The 25,887-nt window shown below is 38.3% G+C and overlaps 1 protein-coding gene and 1 pseudogene across 2 annotated transcripts in view; both read left to right on the top strand.

Annotated features, from left to right (window-relative positions):
* The first annotated feature begins 265 nt into the window (after window positions 1-265).
* The window catches only part of LRRC39 (leucine rich repeat containing 39), a 32,277-nt gene continuing 6,655 nt past the window's right edge, over window positions 266-25,887 (top strand). Inside the window, exons 1-5 of one of the 2 annotated variants that reach the window (XM_058716443.1) lie at window positions 266-505; window positions 15,722-15,914; window positions 21,720-21,825; window positions 23,134-23,290; window positions 23,856-23,992. In XM_058716443.1, coding sequence (XP_058572426.1) covers window positions 15,802-15,914; window positions 21,720-21,825; window positions 23,134-23,290; window positions 23,856-23,992 — 513 coding nt within the window. In that variant the 5' untranslated portion in view covers window positions 266-505; window positions 15,722-15,801. Of the gene's footprint in view, window positions 506-12,228; window positions 12,368-15,721; window positions 15,915-21,719; window positions 21,826-23,133; window positions 23,291-23,855; window positions 23,993-25,887 lie in introns of those variants that run through there. The other variant, XM_058716442.1, reaches the window with a different exon arrangement.
* Window positions 5,465-6,000, top strand: LOC131504316 (ragulator complex protein LAMTOR5-like; annotated as a pseudogene).

A 25,887-nucleotide genomic window follows, 5' to 3' on the forward strand; every position in this document is an offset into this window, starting at 1 on the left:
GGCAAACACTGAAGGTAGCATTAATCCTTGATGACTGCAAGCTCAGAATGAAAGGGAAATGACTTCATTATGAGGCAGTTGCAGTCCTGAGCCGAAGGGTTTTAACCATGAGCTAATTCTTGTGCTAGTCAGACCCTTGTGAGAGAACTCTAGGCCAGCTTCTAGAACTGAGCAGGAGAATTTGGAGATGGTCCAGAGGAGAGCCACAAAACCCAATCACGAGCAAGAGTAAGAGATACTCAGGCTTTTACTGAGTATCATGTGGAATGTTACAACACAAAGCATTGAGAACAGCTGCTCTGGGCCTTGACAAGAGAAAGGACAGAAATGAGAACAGGTGGGAGATTAAGAATTTAGGTTAGATAAGAGGCAAAGTTGGGATAGTCAAAAAAGGGTTCAAGCTTATCCCAGGCTGAGGAGGGGGAGGCCGAGTCCCTCCAGCAAGCCCCAAAGCCTCCACCCGTCTGTATTTCCAGGGGAACCGTCAGACTGTGCTAAACTTGGGGTAAGCTATGTCATTTGAAGTTTGCTGCAGGAAGCTTCTTAATATGTTCTAAACATGTGTTAAATAGTTCTAAAAATGTGGCAAAAAGAAAAGTAAAAAAATCAAGGTTATAAAATCTGTGTGGAAGCTGCAAGAGTGCAATCATCTGGAAAAACCTAACAAATTAATTTCCTGGGAAAAGGAAGCCAGAGTTCAAACTGCAGTAACAAAAGCAACTACGTTGATGGCAGGGGTAATTAAATTAATGGAAACCACAGGGATGAATAGAAATCAGAATGACTAATAATTTGAAACATTAGTTATTCAAATGCAACACAGAGTCCTCAATGAGCTAAGTCGCCGCACTAATAACTGCAAACCAAGGGCTTTACAAATTTCACAAGAACCTGGCTCTGGTCCCATTATGTTTCTGTCACAAGCTTAGAAGGGCTCCCATTGGTTTGTTTTTAAAACCACCATTGTCATTTACTGCACTAGTTTCCCTAATAAGGTTGTGAAAATGAAAAATATTGATATATAAATGTAATGCACTCTAATTGTAATAAAATGGTATTTACAAAAGATGTTGGGGGGGGTTGTAATTTTTTCTAAATGCATTGTCATTTCTCACAGCTTCTCTCTTTACTAGATGTTACAGGTTTAGTAATTGCATAGTATTTGTGGAAATGTGAAAAAACAATTTTTGTAGTTGTCTTTTGAAATGTATACAATATGTCCTCAAAAGTTGGGTCTCTATCCTAGAAACAAAATATTATGTAATTCATATAGAATTATGCAGTTAAAGAGTTAAAAGTTTGGCATAGCTTTTATTTCTGTAGAACTGAAAAGCAGTGCATAAAAATAAAAGCAGAAAGAACGTATCTTTTTGTTATGTGGCCCAAAATACCTAATTTGACTGAAAGTGCAGTTTTGGGGTTGTTATTTGGTGGATATAGGAGGGGTATTGTTCTTTTGTTTTTGTTTTTTTCTTTTGAAACAAGACTGCAGTGGCTTCTATTCTGTGGTTCTGAGGTTTAAATTGCCCCAGAAAGTTGAAAAATATTCTGATTACTGCTTAGGTTTTATATTTCCTGTGAGAACATTCTTTACACAAGAAAACTATAGCACCAACTTATTCATAAGAGAAATGATGTTTTGTTCATGTGTATTTTGTTTGCTAAATTACATATTAGACTCACAGCATGCTTTTCTCAAATGAAGATTTTAAACTCAAATTCAAATGACCTTCTAGTTTCTGGCCCATTCCCCATAGGCTACAGAATAAATGAGTGTCTGAATACACTAATTTCTTGTGTCTCCACTGTTGATTAGGTTAGTGAAATGCTGTGTGTATGTGTGTGTGTGTGTGTGTGTGTGTGTGTGTGTGTGTAAAATGACAGCCGGCACAAAATCCTAAGGTCAGAAGTACATTTTTATTCTTAGTTAAATACATTAATTTTTGGTTATAAAACATATATTTAATGATAGAAAAAAGAAATAATTCGCATTTAAAGCTAAACTTTTTTCTCAGCCATTTTAGTAACTTAAATATGTCAGTTATTAGAGACTGAAACTCCCTGGGGTCATGCGGCAGAAGTCATGTGAGACCGGCTAGAATCTGAGAACTTGAGCTCCAGGGGAAAGGTATTTGGTATCTAATAGTGTTTCCTATCATCTTGGAGGAAATGTCCCTATTTTGTTGGACCAAGTGGTGCAAGTTAGTATGCAGCTGTAATTTCCTAATAGAAGTATCAAAATGTGGAAAATAGTGACTCCACATTGGCAATGTTTGGCAATCATGTTGTCTACTTTCCATCCCTTTGTATACACACACACACACACACACACACACACACACACACACACACGACCTTAATGGAACATTTTCACATAAAAGAATATCAATGTTCCAGAAAACCCTACAGCTCAACAAATCAGTTTTAAAACATTCTTGTTTAAGGGGCACCTGGGTGGCTGAATAGGTTAAGCAACCAACTCTTGATTTTAGTTCGGGTCATGATCTCACGGTTTGTGGGATTGAGGCCTGTGTCAGGCTCTGTCCTGGGATTCTCTCCCTCCCTCTCTCTCTCTCTGCTCCTTCCCTGCTCATGTGCACTCTCTCTGTTTCTGTCTCTCAAAATGAATAAGTAAACATTAAAAAAAAAAAAAGGAAAAGATATAAACAAAGTACAATTACAGAGGCTTCAAATTCTATCTCTGAAAGAGAATTCCTAACACTGAAAATTTTTTGTCTGATGAGGGCAAGGCTCATATTTATGTTTCTTGGAACTCTAGTTACATGGTGTTTCTGCTTCAAAGCCTTCCATTCTGACAACTAACATTTTGTTTTATTAAAAGACTCTAGGGAGGGGCGCCTGGGTGGCTCAGTTGGTTAAGTGTCTGACCATTGGTTTCAGCTCAGGTGATGACCTCACAGTTCATGAGTTCAAACCCCACATGGGGCATCTGTGCTGACAGCATGGAGTCTGTTTGGGATTCTCTGTCTCTCCCTGTCTCTGCCCCTCTCCTGCTTGTGTATGTGAGCTCTCTCTCCCTCTCAAAAATAAGCATTTAAAAAAATAAAATTTAAAAAATTTTAAAAAGACTCTAAGGAGTCATAAAAGGGCTTTACGGATTAAAATCCCAAAGTAGTATACTCTTATTTTCCATTGTTTCTCCTTATGTTCCGTTATTTTCTTATTTGAATAAATGGGTCACACAAAGCAGATGCTTCTATGCTTGATATGATTCCTTATAGTACTGTAGTGTTAGAATTTATGGGAAGAAGCTTGACTAAATGATCAGTAGTTCGACTGTTCTATTTCACTTTGTAAAAGAAAATGCTCTAGGTCTGATATAATCATGCTTTTAGGGGCACCCAGCTGGCTCAATCAGAAGAGTGTTCAACTCTTGATCTCAGGGTTGTGAGTTTGAGCCCCACATTGGGCATAGAGATGACATAAGATAAATAAATCAGCAAATTAAAAAAAAATGCCTTTAAAAACAGAGTAATAACTACTTTATCTTAGTGTTCTATGTTTAAAACCATTATAATCTTTCTCTAAATGTAAGCCTATGTATTAGCACAGGTCATGATGGAATAGAGTGAAAAAGAAATGGAATTATGTAGCCTGAATCTCAGTCCCCCCTGTTCCTCCCTGTCTCTATTCACTGCTCCTCTAAAGATGTGTTAAGCAATAATAAAATTGCTTTGATATTGTTGGTGTCCACTACAAATGTAATTTTGTGTGACTTCCATAAACTTGTTTTTAAAAGGAAGTAGAATGACCCAATGGTCCAAGTCTAGGAGCCAAATCCTTCTGAGTTGGAATTTAGCTCAGCTTTTTCAGCAGTATGTCTTTGACAAAGTCTCTCCCTCTCTTTAAGCTTTGATTTATTTGTGCATTAAATAAGTATACCTACTGTGATGGCTGATTTTATGTGTGAACTTGACTGGGTGCCTAGACATTTGCCAAACATTCTGGGTGTGTCTGTGAGAGGATGAAATTAACCTTTGAGTCTATAGTCTGAGTAAAGTAGATTGCCTTCCCCAGTGTGGGTGGGCATTATCCAGTCAGGTGAAGGCCTGAAGAGAATAAAAAGGCTATATCTTTTTCTTTCTTGTAACAGTGTATCATGCATGTTTCCTCATATTATGAACCACCTTTCTACTTTGGGTTTGTATGATTTTGACTACTTTAGCCTCTTCACATGAGTAGAATCATACAGTATTGACTGTTCTTTTGTGACTGGTTTATTTCACATAGCATAATGTTCTCAAGTTCATTCCATGTTGTAGTATGTGACATAATTTTGCTTCTTTTGGAAAGCTGTGTAACATTCCATTGTGTGTATACACCACATTTCCTTTATGTATCTGTCAGTGGGTATTTTGGTTGCTTCTATCTCTTGGGTATTGTAAATAATGAAGCATTTAACATGTGTGCAGATACCTCTTCAAGATCCTACTTTGAGTTCTTTGGAATGACACTTTATTTGTAATGTGCATTTTTTTTTAGTTTTTTTATTTAGAGAGCAAGAGAGAAAAGCATGAGTTGGAGAGGGGCAGAGAAAGAGGAAGAGAGAGAGAGAATCCCAAGCAGGCTCCACACTGTCAGCACAGAGCCCAACTCAGGGTTCGAACTCACAAACAGCGAGATCATGACCTGAGCCAAAACCAAGAGTCAGATGCTTAACACACTGAGCCACCCAAGCACCCCTGTGATGTGCTTTTATACCCTCTCTTACCTGACCATTCTACTTGGTGTTTTTCTAGATTTGTTTCCTTTTTCTAAATACAAGCATTGCAATTGTAGTCAGTCAAGGCCATGGATTCTTTTTTTTTTTTTTTTTTTAATGTTTATTTATTTTTGAGAGAGAGAAAGAGCATGAGCAGGGGAGGAGCAGAGAGAGAGGGAGACACAGAATCTGAAGCAGGCTCCAGACTCTGAGCTGTCAGCACAGAGCTTGATATGGGGCTCAAACCCATGAACTGTAAGATCATGACCTGAGCTGAAGTTGGACACTTAACTGACTAAGCTACCCAGGGGCCCCAGGGCCATGGATTCTGATGAAATATATCCCTGTGGGACCTCAGAATGCAAACCTGGGCACCAAGCAGCTGGAAAACCCACAACAATAGAAGGAGAAGATAAAGCAATTTGTGCAACATTATACAATGAGATACTTAAATGGCTTCATGCTTCACACAGTTAAGATTTACCTCTCCTCTGTAAAATTGTCTTTTCTTTGATTTTTGTCTCAGTCTCTGAAGAAAATCCTTTCACAGCTAACCTTCTTCCTATGATCATATGGCAATCATATCCATTCTCATCTTCTCCTTTCTTGGCTTTACTGTTGGAGGGTAGTAATAAGACTAACCTTTTTTGAATACTTACTGTGTTCAGGCACTGTGCAAGTTCTTTTGTATATTAACTCATTTAATCCTCACAAAAACCCATGAAGAACTCTTATTTTTATCTACATTTTGCCAATAAGAAACTGAGGTGCCAAGGGAGTATGTGATTTTTGCAAGGATATTCAAGTATATAAAGATGTGGGCCAGGGCTCATGGCAGACACGATGGAGATGACCTCAGAGCAGCCCTTGGAAGACACAATGAGGAATCCATTCATTGTTGGGGTCCTATGGCACAGATTCACGAGGGCTTGATCAGGGCTGCCGTGGGGCCCAGTCCAATAAACATGCTGGGCTGATAACTGTTTGATCATTGTTCTAGCCCAGCAAGCAGCTAAGCTAACCTCAGTCCCCACTGATATTCTTGTGGTATGTCTAGAATCAGATACTGGGAACATTCTGATCCCGGAAAATGATGGCATCACAGTGGCAGTGCACAAAATGGCCTCTTGACGTCCCCTATCAGTTCTATATCAGCCTGTCATCGGGGTTCAATCCTACCTATGTTAATTATCTTATAGAACTATTAAAGTTCCAGTCGTTAGGCCATTTATTTAGTGTGCATTGGGCACTTTTCTATTAATTTTACAGTAAGCCACTTTTGGACCCTCAACAGATTGATTTGTCAAAATATTAGTAAGAAAGATCTAGGTCACTTTGTGTACAGAATTTTGTTCAATAAATCTGGTTGGAGGAAAAGAAAAGCATAAAAAATACAGTGATAGGGAGGGAGGGAAGATGGCGGCGTAGGAGGACGCTGGGCTCACTGCGCGTCCTGCTGATCACTTAGATTCCACCTACACCTGCCTAAATAACCCAGAAAACCGCCAGAGGATTAGCAGAATGGAGTCTCCGGAGCCAAGCGCAGATGAGAGGCCCACGGAAGAGGGTAGGAAGGGCGGCGAGGCGGTGCGCGCTACACGGACTGGCGGGAGGGAGCCCGGGCGGAGGGGCGGCTCGCCGGCCAAGCAGAGCCCCTGAGTCTGGCTGGCAAAAGCGGAGGGGCCGGACAGACTGTGTTCCGACAGCAAGCGCGACTTAGCGTCTGGGAGGTCATAAGTTAACAGCTCTGCTCAGAAAGTGGGAAGGCTGGAGGACAAAGGGAGGGAGAGCTGCTGAGCCCCCAGATGACAGAGCTCAGCTTGGCGGGGAACAAAGGCGCTCGCCAGTGCCATCTCCCTCGCCCGTGCCATCTCCCTCGCCCATCCCCCAGCCAAAATCCGAAAGGGAACCAGTTCCTGCCAGGGAACTTGCTTGCTCCGCGCAAACACCCAACTCTGTGCTTCTGTGGAGCCAAACCTCTGGCAGCGGATCTGACTCCCTCCCGCTGCCACAGGGCCCCTCCTGAAGTGGATCACCTAAGGAGAAGCGAGCTAAGCCTGCCCCTCCTGCCCCCGTGCACCTTGCCTACCCACCCCAGCTAATACGCCAGATCCCCAGCACACAAGCCTGGCAGTGTGCAAGTAGCCCAGACGGGCCACGCCACCCCACAGTGAATCCCGCCCCTAGGAGAGGGGAAGAGAAGGCACACACCAGTCTGACTGTGGCCCCAGCGGTGGGCTGGGGGCAGGCATCAGGTCGGACTGCGGCCCTGCCCACCAACTCCAGTTATACACCACAGCACAGGGGAAGTGCCCTGCAGGTCCTCACCACTCCAGGGACTATCCAAAATGACCAAACGGAAGAATTCCCCTCAGAAGAATCTCCAGGAAATAACAACAGCTAATGAACTGATCAAAAAGGATTTAAATAATATAACAGAAAGTGAATTTAGAATAATAGTCATAAAATTATTCGCTGGGCTTGAAAACAGTATAGAGGACAGCAGAGAATCTCTTGCCACAGAGATCAAGGGACTAAGGAACAGTCACGAGGAGCTGAAAAACGCTTTAAACGAAATGCAAAACAAAATGGAAACCACGACGGCTCGGATTGAAGAGGCAGAGGAGAGAATAGGTGAACTAGAAGATAAAGTTATAGAGAAAGAGGAAGCTGAAAGAAAGAGAGATAAAAAAAAATCCAGGAGTATGAGGGGAAAATTAGAGAACTAAGTGATACACTAAAAAGAAATAATAGGGGCGCCTGGGTGGCGCAGTCGGTTAAGCGTCCGACTTCAGCCAGGTCACGATCTCGCGGTCCGTGAGTTCGAGCCCCGCGTCAGGCTCTGGGCTGATGGCTCGGAGCCTGGAGCCTGTTTCCGATTCTGTGTCTCCCTCTCTCTCTGCCCCTCCCCCGTTCATGCTCTGTCTCTCTCTGTCCCAAAAATAAATAAAAAGCGTTGAAAAAAAAATTTAAAAAAAAAAAAAAAAAAAAAAAAAAGAAATAATATACGCATAATTGGTATCCCAGAGGAGGAAGAGAGAGGGAAAGGTGCTGAAGGGGTACTTGAAGAAATTATAGCTGAGAACTTCCCTGAACTGGGGAAGGAAAAAGGCATTGAAATCCAAGAGGCACAGAGAACTCCCTTCAGACGTAACTTGAATCGATCTTCTGCACGACATATCATAGTGAAACTGGCAAAATACAAGGATAAAGAGAAAATTCTGAAAGCAGCAAGGGATAAACGTGCCCTCACATATAAAGGGAGACCTATAAGACTCGTGACTGATCTCTCCTTTGAAACTTGGCAGGCCAGAAAGGCTTGGCACGATATCTTCAGTGTGCTAAACAGAAAAAATATGCAGCCGAGAATCCTTTATCCAGCAAGTCTGTCATTTAGAATAGAAGGAGAGATAAAGGTCTTCCCAGACAAACAAAAACTGAAGGAATTTGTCACCACTAAACCAGCCCTACAAGAGATCCTAAGGGGGATCCTGTGAGACAAAGTACCAGAGACATCACTACAAGCATAAAACATACAGCCATCACAATGACTCTAAACCCATATCTTTCTATAATAACACTGAATGTAAATGGATTAAATGCGCCAACCAAAAGACATAGGATATCAGAATGGATAAAAAAACAAGACCCATCTATTTGCTGTCTACAAGAGACTCATTTTAGATCTGAGGACACCTTTAGATTGAGAGTGAGGGGATGGAGAACTATTTATCATGCTACTGGAAGCCAAAAGAAAGCTGGAGTAGCCATACTTATATCAGACAAACTAGACTTTAAATTAAAGGCTGTAACAAGAGATGAAGAAGGGCATTATATAATAATTACAGGGTCTATCCATCAGGAAGAGCTAACAATTATAAATGTCTATGCGCTGAATACCGGAGCCCCCAGATATATAAAACAATTACTCATAAACATAAGCAACCTTATTGATAAGAATGTGGTCATTGCAGGGGACTTTAACACCCCACTTACAGAAATGGATAGATCATCTAGACACACAGTCAATAAAGAAACAAGGGCCCTGAATGATACATTGGATCAGATGGACTTGACAGATATATTTAGAACTCTGCATCCCAAAGCAACAGAATATACTTTCTTCTCGAGTGCACATGGAACATTCTCCAAGATAGATCATATACTGGGTCACAAAACAGCCCTTCATAAGTTTACAAGAATTGAAATTCTACCATGCATACTTTCAGACCACAATGCTATGAAGCTTGAAATCAACCACAGGAAAAAGTCTGGAAAACCTCCAAAAGCATGGAGATTAAAGAACACCCTACTAACGAATGAGTGGGTCAACCAGGCAATTAGAGAAGAAATTAAAAAATATATGGAAACAAACGAAAATGAAAATACAACAATCCAAACACTTTGGGACGCAGCGAAAGCAGTCCTGAGAGGAAAATACATTGCAATCCAGGCCTATCTCAAGGAACAAGAAAAATCCCAAATACAAAATCTAACAGCACACCCAAAGGAAATAGAAGCAGAACAGCAAAGGCAGCCTAAACCCAGCAGAAGAAGAGAAATAATAAAGATCAGAGCAGAAATAAACAATATAGAATCTAAAAAAACTGTAGAGCAGATCAACGAAACCAAGAGTTGGTTTTTTGAAAAAATAAACAAAATTGACAAACCTCTAGCCAGGCTTCTCAAAAATACAGTGATAGGTACACAGAAAATCAAATAGAAAGGGACACAACTCCAGAAAAACCCACAAAGTACAAAAAGAAATGAATGTAATTACTTCTGTTATTTGGATCAGCTATGAATAACATTTACATAGTAATAAACACTACCAATTTAACAAAAATTATGTTATATTGGGAGGACTGGAGGAGGGGAAATGTATGTTACTGAGTAGGCGGTTTAAGACCACAGAATTCTCATCTTCTATGGTATGAAGTCAATAGATGATTCCCTAATCAGTACATGAAAAAAATAGCATAAGCATATTTTTGGAAATATACCAAGAAATAGTTAAAATAGCAATATCTGTTTCTTATCCATTTCTTACATACAGCTGATGGAAATCTCCCTGGCATGTTTGTGTAAGAAGGGGTATTCATCAAACAAGTCTTGGAACTATATAACGGAACTGGCCTGGTAAGGGAGCTGCTGTGGTTGCCCCCAGAACCAGCTGCATCCATTGTGGCCAGGAAACTCCTGCTGTTAAAACTAACCCCAGAATATATTGCCTCTGCTGTAGTCAGACCAGCAAAAATGAACTGTAGCCACCCAGCCAGTTTCCCCACATTCTTTGCTTCTAAATCAAAGTACATGATTAGTAGAACCTTAGTCACATTCCTCAGTTCTGTAGCAAGGGAGGTTGGGACTTTTCCCCCTAATTCTACTTTGGCAAAGTGGCGCTCACTAACGTGAAGGATGATCAGACTATGAGAGGGCACTATACAGTGCCTTGTCTCTTCCTTTTCTCTCACCCACTGTGTCCCCAAATCACTGAAATTCTGTCTAAAATGCTTCATAAATAGCTCGTGAATCCATTCACTTTTTTTTCACTTTCCCTGACATTTCTCTAGATTAAGTCACTTCAACAATGTCTAAGTTGGTCTCACTTTATATTTGTATTGCCTCTTTAGATGAGAGCATAGGAAATAAGCTAGAAAAGGGAAAGAGAGAAGCTTGGAATTTGTGGATTTCATAGAAATACTGTCAAATTAAAATGTAATGGTAGACAGTGCTAAAGGGAGAGATAAATCTAAATTGTTTCCAAAGAGACAATTTAGTACTTTTCTTTTTTTTTTTTTTTTAAATTTTTTTTAATGTTTATTTATTTTTGAGAGAGACAGAGCATGAGCAGGGGAGGGGCAGAGAGAGAGGGAGACACAGAATCGGAAACAGGCTCCAGGCTCCGAGCCATCAGCCCAGAGCCTGACGCGGGGCTCGAACTCACGGACCGCGAGATCGTGACCTGGCTGAAGTCGGACGCTCAACCGACTGCGCCACCCAGGTGCCCCATTTAGTACTTTTCTTAACAGAAGCAAAACTCCTCCCGGCACCTTAATGTTGCTGCACGAACATATTCAGGGAAGCCATTGTATGTGATGGTACAGACACTCTGGACAGGAGATTAGAGTTCAGGTTCTGTGATCTTTGCTCTTTCTGTGGTCTTAAGTGGCCCCATAACTCTGAGTTTATTTGTTACAGAAGCATTAGAGAATTTCTATGGAATAATCAGGCATTTTTTAAGTGCTTTTAGCACTAAAATTGGGGCACCTGGGTGGCTCAGTCAGTTAAGTGTCTGACCAGCTCAGGTCGTGATCTCTCTCTGCCCCTCCTCCATTCTCTCTCTCTTTCTCTCTTTCAAAAAATAAACATTAAAAATATTTTTAAAAATTAATAAAAGCACTAAAATTTCCAGTGTCCAAATAACTAAACAAATGATGGTCCACCTACACACCAGAATGCTATGTAGTCATTTAAAAGGATGGTATAACTCTATACTAATATGAAACAATTTCCAAGATATTCTGAATGAAGAAAACACAGTATAGAGAAATATACATAGTATGCTAGCATTTTGTGTGTATGTGTGTGATGGCATGTGTGTGTGTGCTTTTCATGAATGTAGGCATATTTATGTTTGTAACTTCACAGGCCACCTTTGGAGGGCTCAGAAATAAGTGGCCATAGTGACTGCCTTCAGAGAAGAGAACTAAATCACTAGAGGTGGGCTTAGGTGAGGATTCATTATCTTTTGAATTTTGGTCCATGTGCTTATATTACCAACTCAAAAAATATTTTTTTAATGTTTATTTGGTTTTGAGAGAGAGAACACACATGCATGCTAATCGGGGAGGGGCAGAGAGAAGGGGAGACAGAAGATCCAAAGTGGCCTTTGTGCTGTCAGCAGAGAACCCAATGTGGGGCTTGACCTCACAAACCGTGAGCTCAAGACCTGAGCCAAAGTCAGATGCTCAACCGACTGAACCACCCAGGCACCCCCATAATTATTTTCAAAGAACCCAGAATTAACTCCTACCTATGAAGGCTGAAGAGATAAAGGTTGAGAGAGAATTAAATTTGAGCCTGGATGCAGCAGGAGCTTGGGGCTCCTCTTTTACCCATACTATTCTATATCTTTACTTTTCTTCTTTTCTGAAGCATTTACCTTTAGTTTAAATATTTACATATCTATCGTTTACCACGTAGGGTTTTTGTTGTGCCGTACATTCTCAAGTTTTCAAGTTTCTCTGCTGGGAACAGATAAATTCTATTAAATATTCAAAATGTGTAAGTCATGAAAAATGGAAGGACTTTCAATAGGAGTTCTTTATATCTGCAGCTTACAAATAGTTCTGCCTGATAGTTTTATAACACCCCATATACAGCATTTTGCAGTGTACAGAATGCATGCACATACGTTATCACTTGATCCTTTGCACAGAAGCTCCATGTGATTCTTGCTATTCTCAGCTTTGTCCAAGATCTAAAATTAGAACTAGGCTGACATTACATTTCACTTGGTTACAAGTCTGACTGAGGATTTTAATCATCTGGAGCCACATGGAAAACAATTCTCCCTGAAATCCTCTTTCAGCTGATAATCACTAACTTTGGGCATGTCAGCTTCTGCGTCCTCTGACAGTGGTAAGTATTTTTCCAAAACACTTCTTTCCTATTCTTCACATGGAAATAGATTGCTGATGATGCCTTTACTGGGTCTGAATCTGCTGGAATGCACAACTGAACTTGGAATTGAATTTACAAGTCTCTTTTGGGGTCTCATAGCCATTCATGTAATTGGCTTCCTTTGGAAGATGGATTTCTGTAAAAGTTAAGCATTTTTTTTTAGTTTGGTTTTGTTTTTGTTTGTTGTTTTGTTTTTTGTTTTGCTTTCTTTTGCCTTTAGAAAGCAGACTCTCCCAGTTATGTCCTTGCCATACTATGCGCTTTTGTGTTATGGTAGTCATTGGAGGGAACACAATCCTATGCTAGCAGCAGAAATACATATGTTATTACTGACTTGTTTTCCTCGAAGGGGAACTGGTTGCTGGGAAAGGAAAACTGATGGCTGGATCAAGTTTAATGGCAAACTGAGAAGCCTAATTAGCATATGAATGGTTATATATGTTTAAAAAATACACATTCACATGTAGATACTTGATAGTTTTAAAAAATGTTTTCTTATTTGATAAACACTTCAACCTTGTTCAAATCTGAGACAATAAATTGTAGGTTCACTGTGATGTACCTAGGGGTTTGGATTAGCGGCACCTGTATGCCAAGGTTTCTTGCTGGCAAAAAGATCTTGCAACCTGTTCCTATGCTAATTGTGCAGGCATTGCTTAAAAATAGGGACCCTCTCCTAATAATTTGCTGAATATTGGAAATTATATATCCATCCTAAAATTGTAAACATTTTTTCCTCTGTAATGGAGTTTTTCTCCCACCCCTGTCTCTCTCTCACACATTGCATAGTTTTCTTTTTTTTGCACTGCATACTTTTAAAGAAATTAGTAATTTAGAGGAGATTAATAATGAAAAGCAGCATTCTCTGCCCCTTTTCTGTCACTCTAGAAGTGACAGGATTTTGTTTTCAATAGTTGCCACCTTTGTTCCTGTTTTTTTGTTCAAGGGGGGTTATTATTGATCAACTTTAGGCATAATCTACGGAACTTCATTATGAAAGATGATGCTCAAATTCACTTACACCCTTCTAGAGTTATATTCTTAGTTTTAGTTTCTCTCTTGATTACCTTTAGAACTTTAAACAAATACTTAAGTCTCTAGTTCTCATTCCATAAAATAGAGACAGTATCTATGACTCCCCACTTTGAAGATGTGGCTTTTGGTGTTCTTTCCTCTACACCTCCATTTCCCTCTTTCACATTCTGTTAAAGCATTTATTCTTATTTTTATATTTTCAAGATGTATTATACTTACTACATTCTGTTCTTTAGATGTAAACATGTCTTCCTTGCTTTGTCATGGGTTGATTTATTTCAAAAGTTGATTTCCATCACTCAGAGAAGAAACTTTGTACCCTTAGAAGTCACTCCCCATTTCCGCCTCCGAAAAGCCCCTGGATATAACTAATCTACTTTTTTTTTTTTCCTCTATGGATCCCATATACATGGTCTTCTGTGTCTGGTTTCTTTCACTTAGTATACTTTCATTCAAAGTTCATCTACAATGTAGCCTGTATCGGTACTTATTCCTTTTTCGGGGGAATAATATTCTATTGTATGCATATACCACATTTTGTTTATCCATTGTCAGTTGACAGCCATTTGTTTCCACTTTTTGGCTATTGTGAATAATGCAACCTCAACATTCGTGTGCAAGTTTGTCTGTGAGCATACGTTTTCATTTCTTTTGGGTATAAATCTAGGCGTGGATCTTTTTCTATGTTATACCTTCCATTTTTTCCTATTTTTATGTTAGGTGTGCCTCTTATAAACAATACACAGGATTTTGTATTTTATTTAACTGGACAATCTTTATATATTAAACTATTAAACTATGGCATTTAGTAGTCAGGGAAGTATAAATTGTGACCATAATGAGATTTTATACAGCAGTGTGTTGGTGAGGATGTACATCAATGGAAACCTTGTACAGTTGTAGTAAGAGTATAAATGGGCACAGTCACTTTGGAAAACAATTTGGCTCTATCTTATAAATTTGAACATTCACATTCACTATGATCCAGCAGTTAAAGTCCTAGGTATATACCCAATAGCAGCAATACCCACTTGAGCACCATGAAGATAAGGACAAGAATTTGGGGAAAATACTGCTCATAATAGCAAAACTCTGGTACCCAAATATCCATATTCATTGGGATGGAAAAATTAAATCATGGCATAGTCATACATTTTGGAGATTATGGCTTCCATCAGTATATAAAATGTTCTACTTCCTTTATGGAGCTATATATTTCCCATGATATGGATGTACTGTAATTTATTGATTAAAGGTTATATTGCTTCCAATCTTTTGCTTTTATGAAAAACACTGAAGTGAATAACTTTATAATATGTAATTTTACAATTGAAAATATTTGCAGTACAAATTCTTATGAATGTGAATGTGCATTTGTAAGACTGATAGATATGACCGAATTTCCCTCCACAGAGAATAACAAATATGGCCACCTTTAGTGTATAAAAGTACCTGTCCCCCTACACTGTTGCATATTTCATTTCTTCCTTTCCAAACTTTATACGTTTCTATTTGCTTCTTTTGCCTTACAGCATTCCAGTAAATGTTGAATAGTTGTGATTGTGGACATCTTTGACTTCCTGAATTTGGGAGGAAATGATGAATTGTGGATCATGTTCTTTCACTATTGCTAATGCAATTTGAAGAAAAAATCAATACAATTATTTGTAAGGCAAAGAATATTCCATCAAATGAATCTACCATAATCTACATAACCAATCCCCTATTTTTATTTTCCTTTCCTTTCTGAGATTCAGGTCACAATCCTCAATATTACATCTATCCCTCTGCAATTTATTTTAGAAGAGCCAGTAATCCTAGTATAATACTACTTAACTGGATTCCAGCCTGTGCCTATAGCATCTAGATTAAGTAGATATCCCAAGACGCTGGTCTTAAATTTATATATCCACTACTTAGCCATTTTCATATAACTGGGCATGTAAACTAGTTGCAGTTTTTCATTATTGCAAATTACATAGTAACAAAGGAAGTTGACTTGGCTTCAATTCCCACCTCTGCCACATATTAGATATGAGACCTTGAACAAATTGCTCATCTTCAAGGCTCAGTTCTCTCATCTGTATTTTACAGACAATGAAAGCACCCATGTCATAGGATTTTTATGAGGATTATTAACTGAGACATGATATGTAAAGTGTATAAATAATTTTGGGAACATGGAAAGTGTTCAATAAATATACGCTACTGGGATCATTTTGGAACTTTGTGAATGTTCTGAAACACATCCTTTTTTTTCCCCTCTGGTACAATTAGGTCCTTTTTGAGATGGCATCTGTGATTCAGCTATTCAGAACCTAATGAAGTTGGTGACTCTGTGACAATGTGGAGAAATCATGTCAGAAAATGTGGTTTGTACTGGGGCTGTCAATGCTGTAAAGGAAGTTTGGGAAGAAAGAATAAAGAAACACAATGAAGACCTGAAGCGAGAGAAGGAATTTCAACAGAAGTATGCTTTAACATGTTTATTATTTTGAATTAGTGAAAAGTCAGAACATCATCATTCTAGAAAAGAGCACTTATTAAGTGCCTTATTGTTGAATTTGATAGAGACTTTTATTTACTGAAAACTCAAAATATAACTACAGGGCTATCCCTGACTCAATTAAGTGTGATTATGTGATGGTGGCCACAAAAAACCCAACTGTCTGTATGTAGTTGGGGCACCACGTGGCTCAGTCGTTTAAGCATCTGGCTCTTGATTTAGGCTCATGTCATGATCTCCCGATTCATGAGATCCAGTCCTGTGTCGGGCTCTGCACTGTCAGTGCAGACCCTGCTTGGGATTCTCTCTCCCTCCCTCTCTCTGTCCCTCCCCTGCTGGCACTCTCCCTCTCTCTGTTTCTCTCTCTCAAAATAAATAAACGTTAAAACAAATAGTTATCTTGGGCCCTCATAGGAATCTGGTCAACATTCATCATAGTTTGATTAGTATCATTTAGTCTACTTTTCACTGATGGCTTGTTTCACTTGATGGCAGTATAATAGTCCCTAGGTACTAAAACAGCATCTAGCAATGCTACGTAGAATAGATTCTCACCTATTTGAATAGCAGTGAGTTTCAGCCAGGTTCCCTGTGGATCACCTGATTCCTTGATTTGGGCTGTACTTAAATAATTTCGCTCTCATTTCCTCTGCCTTCTTGATATCTACCCACTTTCCTGATTGGATGTCTCCAAAGTATTCTATCTAATCTTGCAAGAATACCCACTTTCCTCATGGATCCCTACAATTCTCATTCATTAGGTCTCTTTCTAAATATTAAATTGTCTTTTGTCTTGCAACATATACAGATATTGGGCCATTATGTTGTACACCTGACACTAATACAATGTTATATGACAATTATATTTCAGTGGGAAAAAATGCTCTTGTGTCAGTTAGCAAATACCATAAAATTCAACTAAAAATGGCTTAAGGAATAGGGAAGTCCTGAGGCAAGGCAGTTCCAAAGCTTTAACAGCTTTAGAGATTCAGCTTCTTTTTATCACCTCCTACTGCTAATCTCAGTGTCTCAGTTTAGTTCTTAGGGTAGCCTCCCTCAGTGTCACAGAATGACTGGTGTACTTCCAGGCATCATAGCCAGACCTCATTATGTTATCAGAAGAGTGGAAACTATTTCTGTTTCTTCAAGAATGAGGAAGCCTTTCTGAGGTGTTTTAGCAAACCTCTCCTTCACCTCTCATTGAGCAGAACTGGGTAATTTGTACTCCCCTAATGCAATTCCCTTCTAGGAGAATGAGACTGTGTGATTGGTTCATATAAATTAAGATTTATACCTGGGTTACTTGGGGGAAGTATAAATACTTGAAAATAACAGCTATTCTCCCAGCAAAGAAGAGGGGGAAAGGTACATTCTTGATAAGCAACTATTTTGTGTCTGCTATCTGTAAAAACAAAAATCCGGCTGGGGAAGGGCCACCCTTCCAAACCAAAGCCAGTAAAGAGAATAATGATGCTGACAATGATGAGGTAGCAGCCGTTGGTTGTGCACTTACTGTTTACTAAGTACTCTGCTAAATGTTTTATCTGTACTATCTCATTTAATCCTCTCAACATACTGAAACAGTGTCTTGATGAGGATTATATTGCATTATGAGAGATAGAAAACCAAAATAATATTTTCTACACAAGACATGTTAACTTTTCCTGGTACTTGATCTATGGCTGGAATAGCACTCCACTGAGTCAGATGGTCTGTGTTGCCCACGGTCAGGCTTTTATCTTGTTGCTCAACTGTGCATGGCTTCCATTCCTAACGGAATGGATGTCACCCAATGGCCCCAAATAGATTCACCAACCTCAGCCAACATGTTTGATTCCAGCTAGCAGGAAGTGGCACACACTACTACTTCTGCTAACATCCTATTGATACAATACATATCTAACTACAAGGAAAGATGGCTAAATGAAGTCTTGTGCCCAGTTGAATTTAGAGCATCTATTGAGGAAGAAGAGGAGTAACAGATACAGGGGAATGACAAGCAGTCTCTGCCACACATGAGTGTTCATTTTCTCCCTTTTAAAGAGACAGAAAACCTGAGAGATAGGCCTAATTCAAAGAACACAATGCTAATAAATGCAGAACTGGTATTCACACTCAAGCAATCTGACTCAGGAAGCATGATATTCACCTCAGGTCTTACATCTCCCTAGATTGGCCCTTGATATATAAAGCTACTCTTATGAAACCCATTATATTTGTATTCTACAATTATGATAAATTTGACTCTAGAGTACTCTTTTAAAAATTTTTTTAAGTTTATTTATTTCAAGAAAGTGAGAGCACCAGCAGGGAAGGAGCAGAAAGAGAGGGAGAAAGAGAGAATCCCAAGCAGGCTCCACACTGTCAGCACAGAGCCCAATATGTGGCTCAGACCCATGAACCATGAGATCATGACCTGAGCTGAAATCAAGAGTCAGTAACTTAACTGACTGAGCCACTCAGGTGTCCCAAGAGTACTCTTTTTTTTTTCTTTTTAATTGATTGATTTTTGAGAGAGCGAGAACAAGAGCAAATAAGCAGGGGAGGGGCAGAGAGAGAGAGAGAGAGAGAGAGAGAGAAGCCCATGCAGGTTCCTTGCTGTCAGCACAGAGCCCGATATAGGGATTGATCTCAAAAACCGTGAGATCATGACCTGAACCGGGATCAGGAGTCCGATACTCAACCAACTGAGCCATCAGGAGCCCCAACTCTAGAGTATTCTTAACAAATCATTTCCTTTTTTAAAACAGTGGGCGGGAATCATGACTTGCTTCTAAACTCCCGAATGTCACCTATCATACGTGTTTAGTTAAGACCATTTAATTTTAGTAGCTTCAAGTTCTCTCTGTGCAAAACAGGCAAGGGGTAAAATGATTAAGAATGTAATCTAATGCTGGGGCGCCTGGGTGGCTCAGTCGATTGAGCTTCTGTCTTCTGCTCAGGTCATGATCTCATGGTCTGTGAGTTCGAGCCCCGTGTCGGGCTCCTTGCTGACAGCTTGGAGCCTGGAGCCTGCTTCGGATTCTGTGTCTCCCTCTCTCTCTGCCCCTCCCCCACTCATGCTCTGTCTCTCTCTGTCTCAAAAATAAATAAAAACATTTAAAAAATTTAAAAAAAGGAATGTAATCTAATGCTTCTCTCAGCTAAAGGTGGCTAAAGATTTAGTTCAAAAGCATCAAGTTTAAACAGAAATTGACCTCATTGTCTTTTGATGCCAAGCTATCTTGAGGAAATCAAGCATTTAGGAAAGAGTTGGTGTGACAAAATCTGGGAAAGTCTTTATGATAAAAGAGTTTCATAGGAGGTAGAAAATTTCTATGTAAAATTGGAAGAACATCAAGCTTGAATTAAGCAGTGGATGAATTATAGAATACTAGAGCTGGAAGGGAACTTAGACATTATTTAATCAAAACCCCATTTTAATAGGCAAAGCCCACAGAGGTGGTATGTGTTGTCCACGGTTGCCAAATTAAGTGATACATTCTGGACTTAGATCATAGAAATTCAGATCCAGAAATAACTTAGGAATCATTGTAGAGATGGAAATAGACTTGTTGAATAATAGCCTCACTGTAAACTCATCAAGGACGGAGCTTTCTGCATGCACAATGTGCAGCGTCGCATTTGGCATATAATGGTTGCTCAATGAGTTCTTTAAGTAAAAGGTTAGGGAACAAGACACCTGATTACACTTGTCATTAAATCTTGTTCTGAAATACATAGATCTCTTAGTGAGTATCAAGAAGTTAGCAATCATCATGCTTACTTTTTGAATAGTTCTAATTTTTAGAAAAGTGATGTAATTGAAGATAAAAATGTTCTAGTATAGAAATAAACCATTTGCAACCTTTTACTAGTAATTTTCATAGCTTACTATTATTGTTATGTATATTTGCAATGTACCAAAAATCAATAGGGATGTATTCCAGAATGATGAAGGTTTTATGCATTTTTATATCTGAAAAACAAAATCTGAATAAAATTGCAATGTAATCACATATAACTTAACTCTGAAGTTGGACTGTATTATTTGCAAGTCATTAAAAAGTTATTAACTATCTATGGATTAGATGTTTAATAAATGCAAGTCAAAAGAACAATGAGATACCACTTTGCATTCACTAGGATGGCTATAATTAAAAACATGGACAATAACAAATGTAGGCAAGAATGGCAAGGCATGAAGCCTCATGTGCTGCTGGAGGGAAGGTAAAATGGTACTAGCAATTTGGACCTAGTTTGGCAGTTCCTAAGAAAAGTTCAAAATAGAGTTATGATGCAGCAATTCTACTCCTAGAACTGTACCCAAGATAAATGAAAACGTATATCTACGCAAAAACTTGTTCACAAATGTTCATAGCAGCATTATTCATAATAGCCAAAAAGTGGAATTAACCCAAATGTCCATTAACTGACGAACTGATCAACAGAACAGTGGAATGTTATTCTTCGATAAAAAGGAACACAGTACTGAAACATGTTACAGCACAGGTGAACTTTGAATAAACTTATGCTATGTGGAAAGACCACAATATTGTATAATCCCATAGAAATGGGAAGTAGATTAGTGGTTGCCATGGGCTGAGGAAGGAAGGAATGGAGAGTGACTGCTAATGGGTGTGGAGGTTTTTTGTTGTTTTTTGTTTGTTTGTTTTAAATTCCACTTAATATGCAGTGTAATATTAGTTTCAGGTGTACAATATAGTGATTCAACAGTTCATACAACACCCGGTGCTCATCTCAGCAAGTGCACTCCTTAATCCCCATCACCTAATTAACCCATGCCCCCATGCACCTTCCCTCTGGTAGCCATGTTTGTTTTCTATAATTAAAAACTCTGTTTCTTGGTTTGCCTCTTCCCACCCCCCTTTGTTCATTTCTTTTTTTAAAAGTGTTTTAGCAGTCTCTCTCTCCCTCTCTTTTTTTAAAAATTTATTTTGAGAGGGAGAGAGCATGAGCAGGGAGGGGCAGAGAGAGGGAGGTAGAGAAAGAGATTCCCACTGACATGGGGCTCAATCTCACACCTAACCCACTGAACCACCCAGGAGCCTTTGCTCAGTTATTTCTTAAATTCCACATCACTGAAATCATGTGGTGTTTCTTTCTCATTAGCATATTAGCATATTCTCTACCTCCATCCATATCATTGCAAATGGCAAGATTTCACTCTTTTTTTGTGGCTGAGTAATATTTCCTTCTTTATCCATTCATCAGTTGATGAACAATTGGGCTGTTTCCAAAATTTGGCTATAGTACATAATGCTACCTTTTGAGTTAGTATTTTTGCATTATTTGAGTAAATACTTAGTAGTACAATTGCTGGATCATGGGATAGTTCTTTTTTTAATTTTTTGAGGAACCTCCATACTGTTTTCCAGAGTGGCTGCACCAGTTAGCCTTGGGTATAGAGTTTTTTGAGTGATGAAAATGTTTTGGATCAGAGAGCGGTGTTGGTGAGCAACTCTGTGAATATATCCAAAACCATTGAATTGCATACTTTAAAAGGATTGATTTTATGGTATGTGAATTATAGCTCAATAAAGCTGTTATTTAAAAAAAAAAATCTATGGAGCATTGTGACACTTTTCAAAAACTTAAATATAGGGCATTTATGAAACTAATCATATTTATAATTCTTGCAAAACGAATTCTTTTTCGATTTCCAGATACTACTAGTCAAGTGGTTGTTTTTGATGGGTCACTTTTTACATAAAAGTGAATGCTACCTGTGTCATTACGGGTCAACTAAAATGTTTTCTGGTCTCTTAGGCTAGTGCGAATCTGGGAAGAACGAGTAAGCTTAACCAAACTAAGGGAAAAGGTCATCAAAGAAGATGGAAGAGTCATTTTGAAGATAGAAAAAGAGGAATGGAAGGTTAGCTTCATACAAGTACTATTTGATTTTCTATATTTTGCATTTTATGGGAGAGTTGAGAAAATGATTCTGAGACTGTGTGATTAAGTCTGGAATAGTCAGAAATTCTCATTTTAATAATACACCAAATGAATTGGGGCAACATGAACAACTGAAAAGAAATATAACTTCACTTTTTTTTTTGGTAAAAATTCAATTTGCTGAAACTCTGTTTAAATTTAGGTCATTTGCAATTTTTCTCCTACTAATCCTACTAATAAGCAATTTCTCATTTTCCATAAAAAGATGACCATTTGCCTAACAAAAATCATACAGCTTTTCCAAAATAAATGCTCAGTTAAAACTCCACAAAATGGAATAGAATATTCATTTTTTTTTGAGGTCTACCACCCAGTTCATATTCTCTCAAACACACACACACACACACACACACACACACACACACACACACTTGCTTAATTACATTAGGCACACTCTAATTTTTGTAAGGGCCTCTATCCCTTGGGCCAGTGTTTATGTTCATACATATAGGTATGATTAGCTAAGGGGGTAGGTCCTTTATTTTCCCTTTTGGCTACTTTAGGTTGAAAGAGAAAAGGCAAAGAGTTCAGAATAGTTGAAACTCTTAAAATCTTTAAATTAAAAAAAATCTGTAAAAACCTTTTATAAAATATTTCAAAACAGAAGGGGAAGAGGGGCGCCTGGGTGGCTCAGTCAGTTGGGTGTCCATCTTGGGCTCAGGTCATGATCTCGCAGTTTGTGGATTTGAGCCACGACAAGCTGACAGCTTGGGGCCTGGAGCCTGCTTGGGATTCTGTGTCTCCCTCTCTCTCTGCCCCTCCCCTGCTCACTCTCTTTCTCTCTCTCAAAAATAAATATGAAAAATTTTTTTAAAAAAGAAGGGGAAGAGAAGTTTGAATTATTGATTAAAATGATTTTTTGGTTTCTCTGTGATTTCAACTAACCATCATATTCTCATTTCAACTGCATATGTGTACTCTTAAAAAAGCCTAATACAACAACATCTTTAGAGCATAGCTCTATGTGTGTAGTGTATGCTATTGGCCAAAATACATTCTTTTTGTTTATTCTGATTGGAGCTCCAAGGTTTAGCACCCCCACTCCCAAAGTAAAGGTCTTAAAACTTAGAAGTAACACAAAGCACTTGGAAATATAACCATTTAGGAAAATTTGTAAGGAAAAGTTCTTTTACAAATCAATCTCTCTACAATTATACTCCAGTGTGACATGATACTAAAATAATTTAAGTAATATAGTAATTCTGTCATTTCTTTTACTTGAGTTTAGACCCTCCCTTCTTCTCTACTGAAACTGAGTCAGCTACAGGAATGGCAACTTCATAGAACTGGTTTGTTGAAAATTCCTGAATTCATTGGAAGATTTCAGAACCTCATTGTATTAGATTTATCTCGAAACACAATTTCAGAGATACCTCGAGGAATTGGTAAGGAAGATTGCTTTAATTTCTGTTTTTAACTGAGAATTTTTTTTTTTTTGATACATGGAGTAAAGACCTCATCTTTACATAGCCCTGAACCTTGAGGAAATTATAAACATCTAAATTGAAGGTTCCAGGGGATCCAAGCATCTAGGATTTACTGAGGTGATTTAAGATGAGAATTCAATGCAAGAAAAGTCTCTTTGGAAATATTATTGTATAAATTCTGGAAATGATATTTCTTGTTCAGCTAATCCTCCTAGAAGAGAATAGGTTGAAGGCAAGAGAGAAAATTAGAAAGATTCCTTAGATGAGAAAAAAACAATCCCCAAATGGAAAATTGACCAGGATATAGTGTAGATAAAGCAAAATGAAAAAAAAAATACATATATTTTTTGCTTATAGCACTGATAAACCTGCTCCTCATCTTTAGAAGAGGCAGGACACATACTGGGAAAAGAAGTGTGAATTTGCCAATAGGAAACTGACAAGTAAGTTATGCTATAATACTTCATAACTGGAAACATTGTTTTATATCTATCTGCTCTCTATTGTGTATTATTTTTTGTAGGACTGCTCACTAAACTTCAGGAGCTGATTCTTAGTTACAACAAAATCAAGACTGTCCCCAGGGAACTAAGTCATTGTGTGAGCTTGGAGAAACTAGAACTTGCTGTAAACAGAGATATATGTGATCTTCCACAAGAGGTCAGAAAGATATAAATGCCTATGATTTTATTCTCTGTCTACTACTGGTTTACTTCTTAATTGTGTGATCATTAAAAATAACACTAATGAAGAAATGCTATACATTTTATTTCAGAAAATATTTAGTGGTAATCATTTCCTGTTATAACATTTTTAGAGAAGTATCTATTTAGTTTTTTTTTTAATTTTTTTAACGTTTATTTATTTTTGGGACAGAGAGAGACAGAGCATGAACAGGGGAGGGGCAGAGAGAGAGGGAGACACAGAATCGGAAGCAGGCTCCAGGCTCTGAGCCATCAGCCCAGAGCCCGACGCGGGGCTCGAACTCACGGACCGTGAGATCGTGACCTGAGCCGAAGTCGGACGCCCAACCGACTGAGCCACCCAGGCGCCCCGAGAGAAGTATCTATTTAGCATAAATATTGTCACAGTACTGACATCATTTGTGATCTCCTAAAAGGCCAGAGCAAAGAGTCTTTTTTATTTCTATTTCCTATTGAAGGCCCAGCCTAGCTTGTAGTTGTTACTTAGTAAATGCTTATTGGATGAATAAATGGTTATTATAAAGCACAATGTGGTGATGGAAAAGCTCTTTTGTTTACTAGTTGGTGTTTATACAGTGTTCCTTTTTTGAGATACAGCTGAAGTGGTAAGAAATGAATTCTTCAGTTTAGGAAGTGTTTCTTTGCTAGCTTCTTTGGCTCTACCAAGTAAAAGCAAGGCAATGGGTTTGGAAAGCCTTCAGACTTTGCTTTGGTATGATAACCTTGTTATTAGTAAAGCCAAACTGGTCATAGAGATATAGACGTTTTCAAACATACTTCAAACATATTTAATGATCTTACAATCAGCAAAGAAATTTCCAAGGTGTTCTAACTTTGCAAAATAAAGTTAAGGAAAATAATAAAACTCAAAGTAGAAAGACTATTCCCTTTTTCCATTCTCCACTCACTATTTTTGGTGAGAATATCACTTTTCCCCAGAGCAGTAAATATGTCACCAATAATTATCACTCTGGCAAGTAAAACATAATTTCTACATTTTATCTACTTCATCTTACAACAGTTCAAGTTAATGAAATGTATGCACTTGCTTATGATAAAAATGATGATCACAGGGGCAATTTATACTCACAAGAGGGCCAATAAATATTTTATTTCTAACTCTTGTGATTTTCTTTCTGGGATTGGTTCAATCATTTAAAATGCTGTATGAATTTGGACATGACTGTTAACTTGTGTTTACCTTAATTTTTTCACATAAGAAATAGGTTTTATTGGAACTAATACTAAAGTAAGATTTGAGCCTGGGATTATTTCCAAGTATGGCCTCTAAGTAGCTGTGTAGCCTCAAACACACCACTTTATATAACTAGGTCTCAATGTTCACATATGCAAAATAGAGACTGTCAGATGATAATAACATTTTTAATATGATACAATCAAAGGGTTCTAGTACCACTGAGAAATCAGCAACAGGAGACTTCTCTCTCAGCCATTACACTGCATACATGTATACACACAAAACATATTTATGCCAGTGTAAAAACAATCTTTTTATACTCCATTCTAAACCGTTTGAAAAATTTTAAAGGTGTGATTTTGAAAAAGTGTTTTGTCCATGGCTTGAATCCTAAAGCCAGAGAAACATCACCTCCTAAATGAAAACTTCCTGCTTTTTTTGCATTACCCCAAAACACTGGGTGTGTATGTGTTTCATTTTGTTTTGGTGTTTTGGTGGGGTTTTTTTGGTGTTAAAATTGTGGAAAGAATCTCAACATTCCCAGAGATAAAAATAAAACAGAACTTGCCTAGATAAATGGAAAGTTTTTTGGAAAAGTTAACTAAATTTTTACTCACATTTTGAAACTTTCACTACAGTGTTATATGGCAAGA

This window comes from Neofelis nebulosa, chromosome 2, assembly GCF_028018385.1.
Source record: "Neofelis nebulosa isolate mNeoNeb1 chromosome 2, mNeoNeb1.pri, whole genome shotgun sequence".
NCBI classification, from domain to species: domain Eukaryota; kingdom Metazoa; phylum Chordata; class Mammalia; order Carnivora; family Felidae; genus Neofelis; species Neofelis nebulosa.